At 47.2% G+C, this 12,748-nt stretch overlaps 6 protein-coding genes across 6 annotated transcripts; 4 read left to right on the top strand and 2 right to left on the bottom strand.

Moving 5' to 3' along the window:
- Positions 1-328: 328 nt before the first annotated feature.
- On the top strand, positions 329-1,134 carry EYB26_007005 (uncharacterized protein; the record flags this gene model as incomplete). The annotated part of the gene is made up of 2 exons (XM_054266277.1): positions 329-471; positions 525-1,134. 2 exons carry the CDS (start codon positions 329-331, stop codon positions 1,132-1,134), a joined length of 753 nt encoding a protein of 250 aa, XP_054122252.1.
- Positions 1,135-1,862: 728 nt separating this feature from the next.
- On the top strand, positions 1,863-4,169 carry EYB26_007004 (uncharacterized protein; the record flags this gene model as incomplete). Its single annotated transcript, XM_054266276.1, has 4 exons — positions 1,863-2,033; positions 2,093-2,126; positions 2,197-4,006; positions 4,064-4,169. 4 exons carry the CDS (start codon positions 1,863-1,865, stop codon positions 4,167-4,169), a joined length of 2,121 nt encoding a protein of 706 aa, XP_054122251.1.
- Positions 4,170-4,504: 335 nt separating this feature from the next.
- On the top strand, positions 4,505-5,419 carry EYB26_007003 (uncharacterized protein; the record flags this gene model as incomplete). The annotated part of the gene is made up of 3 exons (XM_054266275.1): positions 4,505-4,997; positions 5,049-5,141; positions 5,193-5,419. 3 exons carry the CDS (start codon positions 4,505-4,507, stop codon positions 5,417-5,419), a joined length of 813 nt encoding a protein of 270 aa, XP_054122250.1.
- A 125-nt stretch (positions 5,420-5,544) lies between these two features.
- On the bottom strand, positions 5,545-6,258 carry EYB26_007002 (uncharacterized protein; the record flags this gene model as incomplete). Its single annotated transcript, XM_054266274.1, has 1 exon — positions 5,545-6,258. The coding sequence occupies one exon, from the start codon at positions 6,256-6,258 to the stop codon at positions 5,545-5,547; it is 714 nt and encodes a 237-aa protein (XP_054122249.1).
- Positions 6,259-6,781: 523 nt separating this feature from the next.
- On the bottom strand, positions 6,782-7,345 carry EYB26_007001 (uncharacterized protein; the record flags this gene model as incomplete). The annotated part of the gene is made up of 4 exons (XM_054266273.1): positions 6,782-6,817; positions 6,883-6,954; positions 7,026-7,150; positions 7,222-7,345. The coding sequence occupies 4 exons, from the start codon at positions 7,343-7,345 to the stop codon at positions 6,782-6,784; spliced, it is 357 nt and encodes a 118-aa protein (XP_054122248.1).
- A 974-nt stretch (positions 7,346-8,319) lies between these two features.
- EYB26_007000 (uncharacterized protein) lies at positions 8,320-12,026 on the top strand (the record flags this gene model as incomplete). Its single annotated transcript, XM_054266272.1, has 4 exons — positions 8,320-8,459; positions 8,517-8,947; positions 9,006-11,889; positions 11,945-12,026. The coding sequence occupies 4 exons, from the start codon at positions 8,320-8,322 to the stop codon at positions 12,024-12,026; spliced, it is 3,537 nt and encodes a 1,178-aa protein (XP_054122247.1).
- Between the last annotated feature and the right edge of the window lie 722 nt (positions 12,027-12,748).

The following is a 12,748-nucleotide window of genomic DNA, read 5'->3' as shown; positions in this document are numbered from 1 at the left end:
ACGGAATGGATTAAGAGGATCACAACAAAGTACCCAGGCTTAGAGGTTAAATGGGTCAATTCGGTAAAGGATGATGGAAGTTTTGTCAACGAGAAAGATCTGCCGGCGGAGTACTGGTAGGATACGACCTTACTTTTTGTGGACTATCTCCCACCGCCGGCTGAGCTCATCTCGAAAGTGAGATTTGTCCAGCTCGCAGCTGCGGGTGCAGATGCATGGCTTGGTCATCCAACGTATCTCCGAAAGGAAACAATTTTCTCCAATGCTAGTGGTTTATACTCGTGAGGTCGCAAGAGCTGTTTGAACGAGGCTGCAGTCGCTAACAAAGATGATTATAATAAGACCTCAGATAGCAGAATGGGTAATTGGCACCTGGCTGATGAACCAACGTCAGTTTTTGAAGTATCAGATCCAGGGCAGCGGAGGGCCCAGCTTGTTCTCAAATGTAGAGAGCTCGTATAGACGTCGGATGTGAGTTCTCTTAACTGTATCATGAATATCGCATCCCACTCATACTGATACAGGGGCATCCTTGGGTATGGGTCGATTGGCCGGCAATGCGCGCGGATCGCTCAAGCAATGGGAATGGAAATCTACGCTTACACTCGCAGCGAGCGTAAGACGCCAGAATCTCGGAGAGACAACACGTATCACCAGTTCTGTGTTCCTGGGACCGGAGATCCAGAGGGGATCATTCCTTCCAAGTGGTTTCACGGCGCCTCTAAAGAGGATATCAACGCCTTTCTCACTCAAGACCTCGATGTGTTGGTCATCAGCTTGCCCCTAACCAAGGACACGGAGAAGCTCATCTCGTATAAGCAATTTGAGATTTTGAGTAAAAAGAAAACATTCGTGTCGAATGTCGCCCGCGGTCGACATGTCGACACCCAAGCCTTGATCTCAGCTTTGGACAAGGGTCAAATCCGAGGAGCTGCTCTAGATGTTACCGATCCTGAACCCTTGCCCAAAGAACACCCGTTGTGGAAGGCTCCGAATGTGTATATCACACCGCATATCAGTTGGATCACGAAGGACGTCTGGAATGGTGGTATGCAGCTGTTGGAAACAAACCTGGAGCGGTTAAACAGTAATGAGCCATGCATCAACTATCTCACCAGGAGCTTTGATACATGACTTGCCGGCCATAGCAATCACACTATCAGACTAAATCAACTGCGGAGTCACCGTCTTCAGGAGGCACAAGTATACAACAATACGACGCCAGAGCGACGAAAGCAAGCAATCGTAACACTGAACAGAATACGATGGATGTCAAGTGAGTACTAAGTTACGTAGTCTATTATAGAGAAGAGTGGTATTCACACGAGACGGATCATCCGGCGGCCGGATGAGACGGAGGGGTACAGAGCAGGAGGAGAGCGAAATGAAAGAGCATTCGTCCAACGTCCAATCAGAACAAGAAACGCAGCACGCTAAACCGTCTGGGGATAAAGCCGAGGCATGTTTCACTAGGATACTTTTCAGCCAATCGGAGGGCTTTGCAAAGTGATGTGGCACATGCTTTGTGCCTGCCTTGCTTGATCGAGTAGATCACGCCGGCTATCTCCATCTTTTGCAGTTCCTTGGTAACTTTACGTTGATGTGTTGACGATAGCTCCTCTTTTGGCTCGGGTACTCCTTTTCCCTTCTTTGTATATATACGTGTATATATAACACGCAATAGTATTTTCCTACTTTCTCCACATCTTTCTTTCTTTCTTCCTTTTCTTTGTGATGACCCCAGTCTACACCCTGACTCAGCTGACTGTAAGCCCTCGTCTAGCGTTGAGCTAACATCCCCCGCCTGCAGAAACCCCCAGCAGACTAACAACCCAACCAACAGTGAAGAAATTACAGCCACCATGCTATTTTCCAAACCTGTTCACATCGCCAAAGCAGAGGAGCTCCGCAAACCTCCTCCAAGAGGTTCCCCATACTCTGTCCCTATTCCCGGCTCAGCGCAGCCTGGTCGAACCCCAATCTATCGAGCATGGAACCACTCACACGAGCTTCTAACTACCCTGGATCCGGCGGTATGTTTTACTTGCCCACGACTTTTATAGCCTGGCCCAAGTGGCTGACAATACCATAGGTTACTACCTTACATGAGATGTTCGAGTCGACTGGTAACTAACTACTTTGCACTTCTTACACTATCTCCGGATGCTCTTTACTAATAAATCTAATGACGTCTAGCCAACCGGCTACCCAAGAGTCGATGCCTCGGCCGACGTCCGTATGATGCGACAACCAAGTCTTTCGGTCCCTACCAGTGGATTGACTACCAAACCGTTCAACGACGACGAGCGAACCTAGGAGTCGGCCTCGTGGAGTTGCATAAAAAACACGGTCATCCAGGAGGAAAGCATGGTGTTGGACTATGGTGCCAAAACAGGCCGGAGTGGCAGATTACGGATCTGGCGTGTACCTCCCAGTCGCTTTACTCAGTTTCTCTTTACGACGTCTTGGGCGCTGATACAACCGAATATATCATCAACCATGCCGAGCTGGCATGCGTCGTTACATCTCTCCCACACGTTCCTACCCTTATCAAGTTGAAACCAAAGTTGCCGGGTCTCAAATTCATTGTCTGTTTGGATCCGCTTGATGGAAATGAGCAACCAGGCCTGTCAAAGCGGACTCTCTTGAATGAAATGGCCAGTGGTATGGACTTGACAATTTACTCCATGGACGAAGTGGAGGAACTCGGCGCTTCTCTCAAACGCCCCTATAACCCACCTACTCCCGAAGATGTTGTTACCATCAACTACACCTCGGGGACTACAGGACCCCCTAAAGGCGTGGTTTTGCTTCACAAGAATGCTATTTCGGCCCTTTCTGTCAGCATAATTGTTACCAAATGGGGTAATACCGACGTCGCGCTTTCATACCTCCCGCTGGCCCACATTATGGAACGTCTTGTTGAGCAAGCATCTTTCTGGGCTGGCGGTGGTCTTGGTTACTATCACGGAGAGATTCTGGAACTAGTCGATGATTTGAAGACGTTGCGCCCAACAGCTTTTGTGTCGGTGCCACGCCTTTACACCCGGTTTGCTGGCGCAGTTCGTACCGCAACTGTGGATGCCCCAGGCTTTAGAGGTGCATTGTCACGACATGTCTTAAGCACAAAGTTGGCAAACCTCGAAAACCCAGATACGACTAATACGACGGAGAAACATGCCATCTATGACCGCATTTGGACTCGTAAAGTTGCGGCTGCTCTAGGTATGGACCGGGTTAGGAGTATGGCGAGTGGCTCGGCACCTTTGGATCCATCTATTCACAACTTTATGCGAGCTGTTACAGGAGCATCATTTGTGCAGGGCTACGGCCTTACCGAGTCATATGCTATGGCTATCGTGCAGAACGTGGAAGATCGCTCGGTAAATAACTGTGGTGCCATCTCACCTGGTATTGAGGCTTGTTTGGTGTCTATCCCTGATATGGAGTACTTCGTGGACGACAAGCCACTCCCTCGAGGAGAGTTGCTGTTACGTGGAAATCATATTTTCCGTGAGTACCTCAAGAATCCCGAGGAAACAGCTGCTGCCTTTACCGAAGATGGCTGGTTCCGTACTGGTGATATCTGTACGATCGATGAGCTAGGCCGTTTCAGAATCATTGACCGCCGCAAGAACGTCCTGAAGTTGGCGCAGGGTGAATACATTTCTCCAGAACGTCTGGAAGGTATTTTGCTGGCCCAGCACACATATTTGGCGCAAGCCTATGTGCACGGAGACAGTCTGCAGACTTCATTGGTTGGAATCTTCGGTGTTCAACCGGATACTTTTGCTATGTTTGCTAGCAAAGTTTTGGGCCAGGAGATCAGTCCTACGGATTTGGCACAAATCAAGTCAGTGTTGGACGACGATAGGATCAAAAGGGCAGTGTTGCAGGATTTTGACCGGACGGCGAAGAAACATAAATTTGCTGGATACGAGCGAGTACGAAAGTTCACTTTGATGCTCGAACCGTTCACCATTGAGAATGAGCTCTTGACGCCAACGTAAGTTTCATCAACCGTCTATTCACGTTCATTTATTAGTTGTCTAACTGTTTGCAGATTGAAAATGAAGCGTCCTCCTATCGTCAAGAAGTTCCGTGTCCTGATTGACGACATGTACGCACAGCTTGCTGAAGAGCAATCCGCTCCAAGGGCCAAGCTTTAAGCCTTCATTCGGCTTCGTTTCGGTTGAGTTATTCCATCATATCAAGGCTGCGTGTCTTGCAATTTCTTGTACATTTTAATTTACCATGTAGTACCATAGTGCGAATTTGTATATCTATATTAGCATGAGCCAAATCATACCTTTGCTATATAACCCTAATAACCCTAGCATTAAATGACTGGTTGTACTGCAGAGTACGTACCGTAATGTTAGCAGGCGGCGGCTGTGGGACCGGCCGGAAGACTTGGCGCTGGTAGCTTCCCCGAAGTTCAACTTCAACTCGTCTGATCAACGTAACACATAATCATCCGGCGCATCGGACAGACAACTTTAAAATGAAGAGCCCTCTGGTGCATCTGATAGCATTGCTATCATCGTCAAACCTCATTCTCCAATCAGCAGCATCCTCGCTCACAATCCAGATCCCTTCGAACAACATCCTCCCGAATCCCCATGTCCTCCCACCAAACACGCACGCAACCTTGACAACATTACCTTCGTCGTTGTCCCCAGACCAGAAACATGTAATCTCGACACCATTGACTGATACCGCCGAGTTCCACTTCTCGGATCTGCCATCGACAGGCGCCGAATCATACCTCCTCGACATCAGATCGAAAGAATATATTTTCGCGCCGTGCAGAGTCGACATTGCCGCCGATGGCACGGTGTTGGGGATCTGGGAGACGTTCCGCGGTAATCAATGGGACAATCGTGGACTGGAGCGATACACGAAGTTGAAGAGTCGGGAGGGACTGCGGGATGTTGATGTAGTCGTGCAAGCCAAGGTTTTGGCGAAACGAGGGTTCTATGAGGAGAGGCCGAAATGTACGTCTCTTCTCTGCAGATGGAGAGATGTAATATACTAACGGGTTGTAGTCTCCCCTCTGACTTTGTTGAAGAACCCTATGATCTTGATGTCCGTCTTCGCTCTCGTGGCCACTCTCGGAATTCCCAAATTGCTAGAAAACAGTACGTCAATTCCACCTTCTATCTGGGTACCCTGTACTAACGTGACTCTAGTGGACCCCGAAATGCGTGAAGAATTCGAAAAACAATCCCGCGCAGGCCCTCTCTCATCCGCTACCCGCGTTGCGGCTGCCGGTGCCAATCCCGGTGCTGGTGCTGGAGCACCTGGATTTGATATTGCGGGCTGGATGGCTGGTGCCACGTCTTCGCCGATGAATACTGCTGGTGGTGCAGGTTCGGCTACAGGGCGTGATTCGGGTGCTGCGGCGCGGAGGAGATAGTTTGTATGAACGCGATGATGTTCAGTGTCGTGTCTCGGCATTAGCGGAGTACACAAGAATAAGCTAACTAGCTAGTATAGATTAGAAGCAACTACGTACATAATTCTATGGTCATCTAAACCTAATTAATATCCAGCCGTCAAAATCTGCTCCATGAAGCCCCCAAACTCCCCCGCCGGATCGTGAAGATGAATCTCCAAAATCCAATGCCTCAAATGGCCCCCCTTCCCCGGCCGAGTCATCGCCTCATTATTCCCCTTTGTAATGTAAAGCGTAATCTTATCTCTAGGGATACGTTCATGCGGAAACGAGCCGACAATATGTCCAGCTATAGGCGCACCGAACTTGAATCCCGCCTTTTCAGCCGTTTCGCATGCATACGCATAAAGCTCTTCGCCCGTCACGCCTTCGTCTCCAGTTTTGGTAGATTGCTGCTGATAATACCAATCCTTAACCTGGAACCAAATCGGCTCCAGTGCATCCCTCAACAGGATCTTCTTCGGATCATTCCCGAGCACATACGTCCGCCCAAAATCAGCTTCCCATTCCTCAAACACGGGACCCAAGTCAACAACTAGAATATCATCTTCTTCGATAATTCGATCGGGTGGGTTATCGTCAAAGGGTCGCAAGGTATTTGGGCCACTGCGAATCAGACGTTTGTGCCAGTGAGTGCGCACGTTGAAGCGTTCGACGCCGAGGGCGTGGATTTCGTCGCTTAGAGTCTTTTCGCTTACACCGGGGCGGATGAGGGTACGCTCGATTTCGGTGAAGAGTTGGATTGCTTTTTGTTCGGCGTCGACGAGGGAGGCGGCGCGGGCAGATTCGATGGTTGCCATTTTCTGCTCTCTCTCTCTCTATGCAGATTTGTGTGAACAGTGACTATACCAATGAGAGCGTCGTGATTAGTCAGTTAGTGTTGCAATTTCTTGAGCAAGATCTAGTTGATACAGAAATTAGCTTCAAATCCAAGACCTTTCAACTCTTTTATATACTTACTTTGGATTCTAGCTTCTAATACTCACCGGGTAAACTGGCGTTGTGTTTGATTTTAATGAGTCATATTACTATCGCCCTCTACCCTGATGAGGCTAGTTGGGCTATCTACAAAGCTTCCCCGTGGCCAAAGTGGTGGAGCACTTTCGCATCCTTCGGAGTTAACGTATTACCAGATTAGGAAATATCTTGGAGAAAATTTGTTGCTTCCCAAAATTGAGATCATAAGTTGGGAAGCTTTGTTCGTACATGCCATCCCATCGCTCTATATATATTGTACAATGTCTGCCAAAAAAAAAAAAAAAACCGCGTTGTTTTGCCACTGAGGACTGCCATCCACGTTTCCGATCGACGATACAGCTAAGTTCAGACCGAGATAGAGGAAAGACCGGTAGTAATTCTCTTAATAGTCAATCATATCAGTCTCTTGTATGGGGCTACCCTAACTGGACCCAGGAACAACATACTCTTAGAGTGTTTAGACTGTCACCTGCTATGGGGATGTTGGCGATGGGAAATGGATTGTCTGCCGACACGAACTATTTAAAGCAAGCGTTAGTTGATGAAGGCATTGCATCTATAACGGGGTATGGGCGAGGTTTGAACAAACAATTTGCATGTCGAGACTTCTTTCAAGTTGATTCAGATTGATCAACAGGCCCGGAATGTCCATCTCGTTGTCATTGAGGGCTCGAGGGGCTAGGTAGCTAGGGGTTCGATGTAGTGGTAAGAGATCTAGATAAGTTTTATATGTGAGTATACCAGTCTCATAGTAGAACTCGGGTTTGGATCGATAGAGAACCTACCTGTCCCAATAGTTCTCCTTCTTTGTCGCATTCGGTTTACGTAGAACCAAGCTTGTACTAGCAGTGGTAGACAAGCGATAAGTAGGGTTACCAAGGCGATAATAGTCTCTGTTGGCCAAGCCATTTTGAAGATATATGCTCCTTGATTGAGAGTGAGAGGACTTGCTCAACAATAGATAGGAAGGACGAATAATTACTTGGGGGAAGGCATTTATATATTTCTGACAGTGCCATGATTTGGAAGCTCAAAGGCTTTGGAAGTCAACAGGTAACATTGAAGGGAGACAATATTTTGGATGCATCCAATGAGCATTGAAGAAATTATGAGATCGCGTCGAGTGTTCCTGGCAAGCAATGATAGATGTTATGCATTTCGGATTTTGGAATCCTTCAATTGAGATCGGAAGATTGGAATCGAACGTATGCGGCACTTAACTTCTACCTAGGTCATTACGGGCAGGAACCTAAGTTTGTACCTAATCCTTGACAAACCTGTAGGCAAACCAATTTTTAAGATTCTTAAGAAATCGGCAGAGTCTTGAGAAACTACCGGTATAATAAATAGCTCCTGCATGCAAACAATTGAGATTTTGCATTCGTCCAGTGAGCAGCGTGAATTCTGAGCTTTGAACAGTTTGTGTTGGGGCGGATCGGGCTTGACTTTCTTTTCATTTCCCCTTCGTTTTGTCTTCAGACTTCGGCTTTCGTGGCCGCGAAACAGGATTCTGGATGAATTCCTTGTCTACGAGGCTTAGATAGCGGGGGCAGTGATTGGTACGACCAGGCTACATCGGAAAGACAGCACGAAGCGCCTGACACTTCTAGCGCACATGCTCAGCCTTAGTGGAGAGAGGCTGTACCCTTGCTCATCTACGGGCGGAAGAAAAAGCAATGTGCATCGGATTTTGGTCTGAACGAATCAGAAGCAAATCGGATTGTGGAATGCACCAATCATGTCGCTGCGGTGCCTCAAAGCATATCGAGCGACTGAGATAGATATCGATGCAGAGAGGAGCCTCGAACTCTGATAAAATCTCACTCGTCCTCGAGCTTTCTTTTATTTTTATCCTCAGTCACAATGAATTACCACCAAAAAAAATGTCCGCGAAAGCCCCTCGAATTCCAGCATCAGTATGGGACGGGTACAAGGAGGAGATTACTGCTCTCTATACTGCGCCCCATGGGACGTTGGAAAAGGTGATGGATGCCATGAAGGAGAGATACGGCTTCCAACCAACGTAATCACATCCTCCATGATGATGCAACTACAGCTCCACTGACGGACAAGTCTGTAGCAAAAGCCAGTATGCCACGAAGTGGAAGCAATGGGGTTTGCAGAAATATGCCAATGCCCTTGACTACACATGGGCAGACCAGAAGATAAAGAAGAGGGCCCTAGAGGGCAAGGATACCGATTTCAATATTCGTGGGAAGAAGATATCACGTAAGGACATGGAGAGGGAGATCGGTCGAAATACGACCCTGACGAGCCGATTGCAATATGCGAAAGATATTCCTACCCCCGAGGGTATCCAGGTGTTTACTCCATGTCCTGATGTCGAGGTATCCTCTACTCTTGCAAACCAGTTGGAATATACAGAATATATCCTGTCTCCAGAGGGCGTCCAGGTGTCCACTCCTAGTGCCGACACCGTCACACTCCAAGAAGCGGACATCAACTACTTGTTATGGTTCAGGTTACAGAAGGATTTTCCAGCCCTGATCGGTAAATATATCGGTGCAAAATATCTAAATTGTGTGCAATTTCTAATAGTGGTGATTAGTACAAACATCTCACAATGAATTCCCTCCGTCGACCATCTCTAACATGCTAGATCCGGCAGGAAAGCAGCTTGATATTCTACGTAACCCGCAATTCGGGGTCAAGCTACTACAGATGGCTGTCGGAGATGCACTGAAGCTCGAAGACTCGAAAGTTTTTATATTGATTAAGGACCCTAAAACGCGTCAAAGAAGACGCCGATATTTGAGTTCTTATTTCCCACCAAGTGACGCCGAAGTTGGTCTCATTTCTTCTCCATTCAGATCTACGGATTTTGGGATGCCATCTCAACTTGCCGCCATGCAAAGATTTCTGCAGTATTTTGTTTGTTTGACCAACAACGACGCACTTGAGCACAGTCAGACTTTCAATGTAGTCACCTGGCTTCTAAAGAAATTCAACAAGTCTCTCTTCGCTTATATCTTCAACCTGCGGACCACCACGAGCAAGATATTTATGAGAAAGATCTTACCAGCCTCCGTGAACTCCGGAAACACGAAACTGGTTGAAGAGATTCTTAACCGAGCGTTTGTTTCCAGGACTCGTCACGATAATGATCTACCTCTGGACGCGGAATATTTACAAGAGTACTGTATTACAATAGCGGTACAAAGGCAAGATCAGCGGATGCTACAGTTGCTCTGTGAGGCAGGTTTCCCTCCTCAGTTTTACCTAGATAACAGCAATCCCCTCAGTCAAAAACACTTGCCATTAGACACAGATATCTTCCTCAGTCAAGGACACCTACCATGGAACACAGCTAGCTTGGACATTTTACAAACCCTCATCTCATTCGGTGCGGATCCAGATGGCATGCTTGTGAATGTTGAACGCGGATTTCCTCTCATTAATGCTGCGGAGTTAGGGAATCTAGCGGCCGTGGATATGCTGTTGAAAGCAGGCTCAAGGGTCAATTCATATGTGAGAGACTACTTTGGCACTCCGTTACAAGCAGCAGTATACGCAAATCAAGCGAAAATGGTCGAATTCTTGATTGCAAAAGGAGCAGATGTCAATGCTCCGTTTGGTGAACAGTACAGACCCAAATCATGGCGATGGTCAGACGCCTATCGATTGAACAACAAGGTCCGGGATAGACACCAGTGTATCGCCAAAACACCAATTCAAATTGCATGCGAGATGAACAACATGTCTCTGGTTGAACTGCTGTTAGCCAACGGAGCACTCGTTGACCTTTCTCCACTGTCTCGTATTACGGCTGAGGGCGTGAGCTACGTTGAGAGTGCCATGTCCTATATCACGAATTTCGAGTCTTCGTCTGGTTATTCAGATGATTATAGCCCTAATTACAAGACCATTCTATACTATACTGCATTCCAACACAGCGTCCAACACAGAAACATATTTCTTCTATACCGGCTGCTCTCACAAGGAGCCAATCCTGACTCGAGAATCATTCCGAATTGGGGAGATACGCCATTGCAGATGGCAGCTCGACTTAATTACCCCGAAATAGTATCGATACTCATGGAGAACGGGGCCAATGTCAATGCCCCTCCTGGAAGGGTTAATGGCAGAACAGCATTACAGGCTGCGGCCGAGAGTGGAAATATAGAGATGGTGCAATTGCTTCTATTCAGCAACGCGGATGTGAATGCCCCCGCAGGATATGAACGAGGATTGACTGCACTGCAAGCTGCCATTAAGAATGGTCATTTTGACGTTGCAGAGCTGCTTCTAAAGTCAAATGCCGATATACATGCACCCCCATCACCGCGATACGGGTTGTCAGCTATCGCAGCTGCAGCATCCGGAAAAAACCTCTCAATGCTCGAGTTCCTAACAAAAAATGGTTCGGGAGGAAGAGAAAGTGTGCCCGCTATCTGTGCAGCTGCGGAATACAGCTGGGTGGAGGGAGCTCGTTACCTTCTGCAACACGGAAGCGATGTCAACTCCGTCTGTGACGATTATATCAGCCCGTTAGCCTGGTCGATCACCAAGCAAAATTTAGCAATGATGAAATTTCTTCTGGAATCTGGTGCAAATCTCAAACTTCCTATGAAAGAAGAGTTATGTGTGTATAACGATGCGCTCTGTTTTGCCATAGAGCAAAGATGTCCGCGCGAAATCATCTTTTTTCTGTGCCATCATTATGCCAAATTGGGTCCCAGCCACCTCCATGAGGAGGCTCTGGCTCTGGCAGTGGCATATATACATGACAAACAAGACGGCACTGTGATATTAAGAAGCATTCAAGATATCATGTCGGGGTTGTCTGAGGCCTCCTACTCGAAACAAGTTGCAAGAGCATGGAGAGCTCTTTCAAATAACATCTATGCCGTTTCAGGGGAAAGAATCGACGAAGATCAAATGCAATTAAAATTCAAGATTCTGCTGGAAATGGGGGCCGACGTCAACATGTATGAAGACGGCCCGACTGCTCTGCAATCAGCAATCCATGCAGGACAAATAGGGCTGGCTAAATATCTACTTGACGAGGGCGCAGAAATCCAAGTACCAGCAGTTGAATTCACAGGCACACCTCTCCAAGAGGCGATCGCAATTGAAGAACTGGAACTCGCATACACTTTACTGGAAAGAGGCGCCGACGTTAACGCATCAGCAGCGCCAAATGGAGGTCTCACTGCACTGCAAACAGCAGCAGAGACCGGTAATATCAACATTGCAGTAGAGCTTCTTCGACGTGGAGCGCATGTTGTTGTAGCAACTGCACCACAATATGGCCGAACAGCGATCACTGCTGCTGCATGTTACGGACGAGAAGACATGCTGCAACTACTTCTAGATCACTATGATGGCAGAAGCCGGGACTTTTTGAGCATCTGTCAGGGAGCAGCGGTCTGGGCAGAGGCTACAGGGCATCCGGAGATTGCTGCTTGGCTTCGAGAATATAGAGTTTCAAGGTATGATATGATTTTCCATGAGGAGATCAGGTCCCTTTATTAACAGCATGTTTAGAGTACAAGATTTAGACCTTACCAGACTACCCACTCAGTATCCGATTGTTCGTGTCGGGCCATATTCGACCCAATTGTATTAATATAATGAGACTTGGGTTTCGCATGACAGTCAGTATGCTAAACCAAGCATACTAAGATCGCCTGTATGGCTCGCATCAGCCAACGTTTCGGCGACTTTCATCTCCGTCGATATTCATTGACTCAAAATCTTTCGGGAAAATCGTATACTATCTCAACGACCAAAAAGCTCTATATGCTATATACCAGATAGACGAATAACACCTCCGTGCCATCAAATCATACCTAGGTATTTAGCAGTAAGGGGGCAATGGTATCTCAGAAGACCACGGTAAAAGTGAATGGGTCTTTACTATCTAAAATCTTATTCAAGGCTCCAGTCCTTCTCTCTCATACTCCTCGTGATATTTGTCGCTAGCTATATCTCACCATACAAGATCATCTAGTATGCGCTCTACTTTCTGGTCTACTTGATAATTCAATGTTCCATCGGTTAATGCTCTATTCTGCACCTCCTGTACATGCTCCCATCTTCGATTGACCCATCAGGCAAGTACACTCATACATTACCCAATTCGATAACTTTCAGTTCAAGCTCTGATTAGTCTCGGAACCTTTCAAGAATTCACATCTGCGATTCTCAATGTTTGCATGCTTAATATATTTGGACTTTCATTTCAGATCATCATATGTCATTCTCATCGCTCTTAAAGTAAGCCTAATGAATATGCACTGGATAAAGCCAAAACGAGCAAGGTATTCGCCGTACCAGAATCGTAGCAAA

This window comes from Talaromyces marneffei, chromosome 5 (assembly GCF_009556855.1).
Source record: "Talaromyces marneffei chromosome 5, complete sequence".
In the NCBI taxonomy this organism is placed as follows: domain Eukaryota; kingdom Fungi; phylum Ascomycota; class Eurotiomycetes; order Eurotiales; family Trichocomaceae; genus Talaromyces; species Talaromyces marneffei.
The sequence above is the reverse complement of the archived record's forward strand: the minus strand, read 5'-3'. Positions and strand labels throughout refer to the sequence as shown.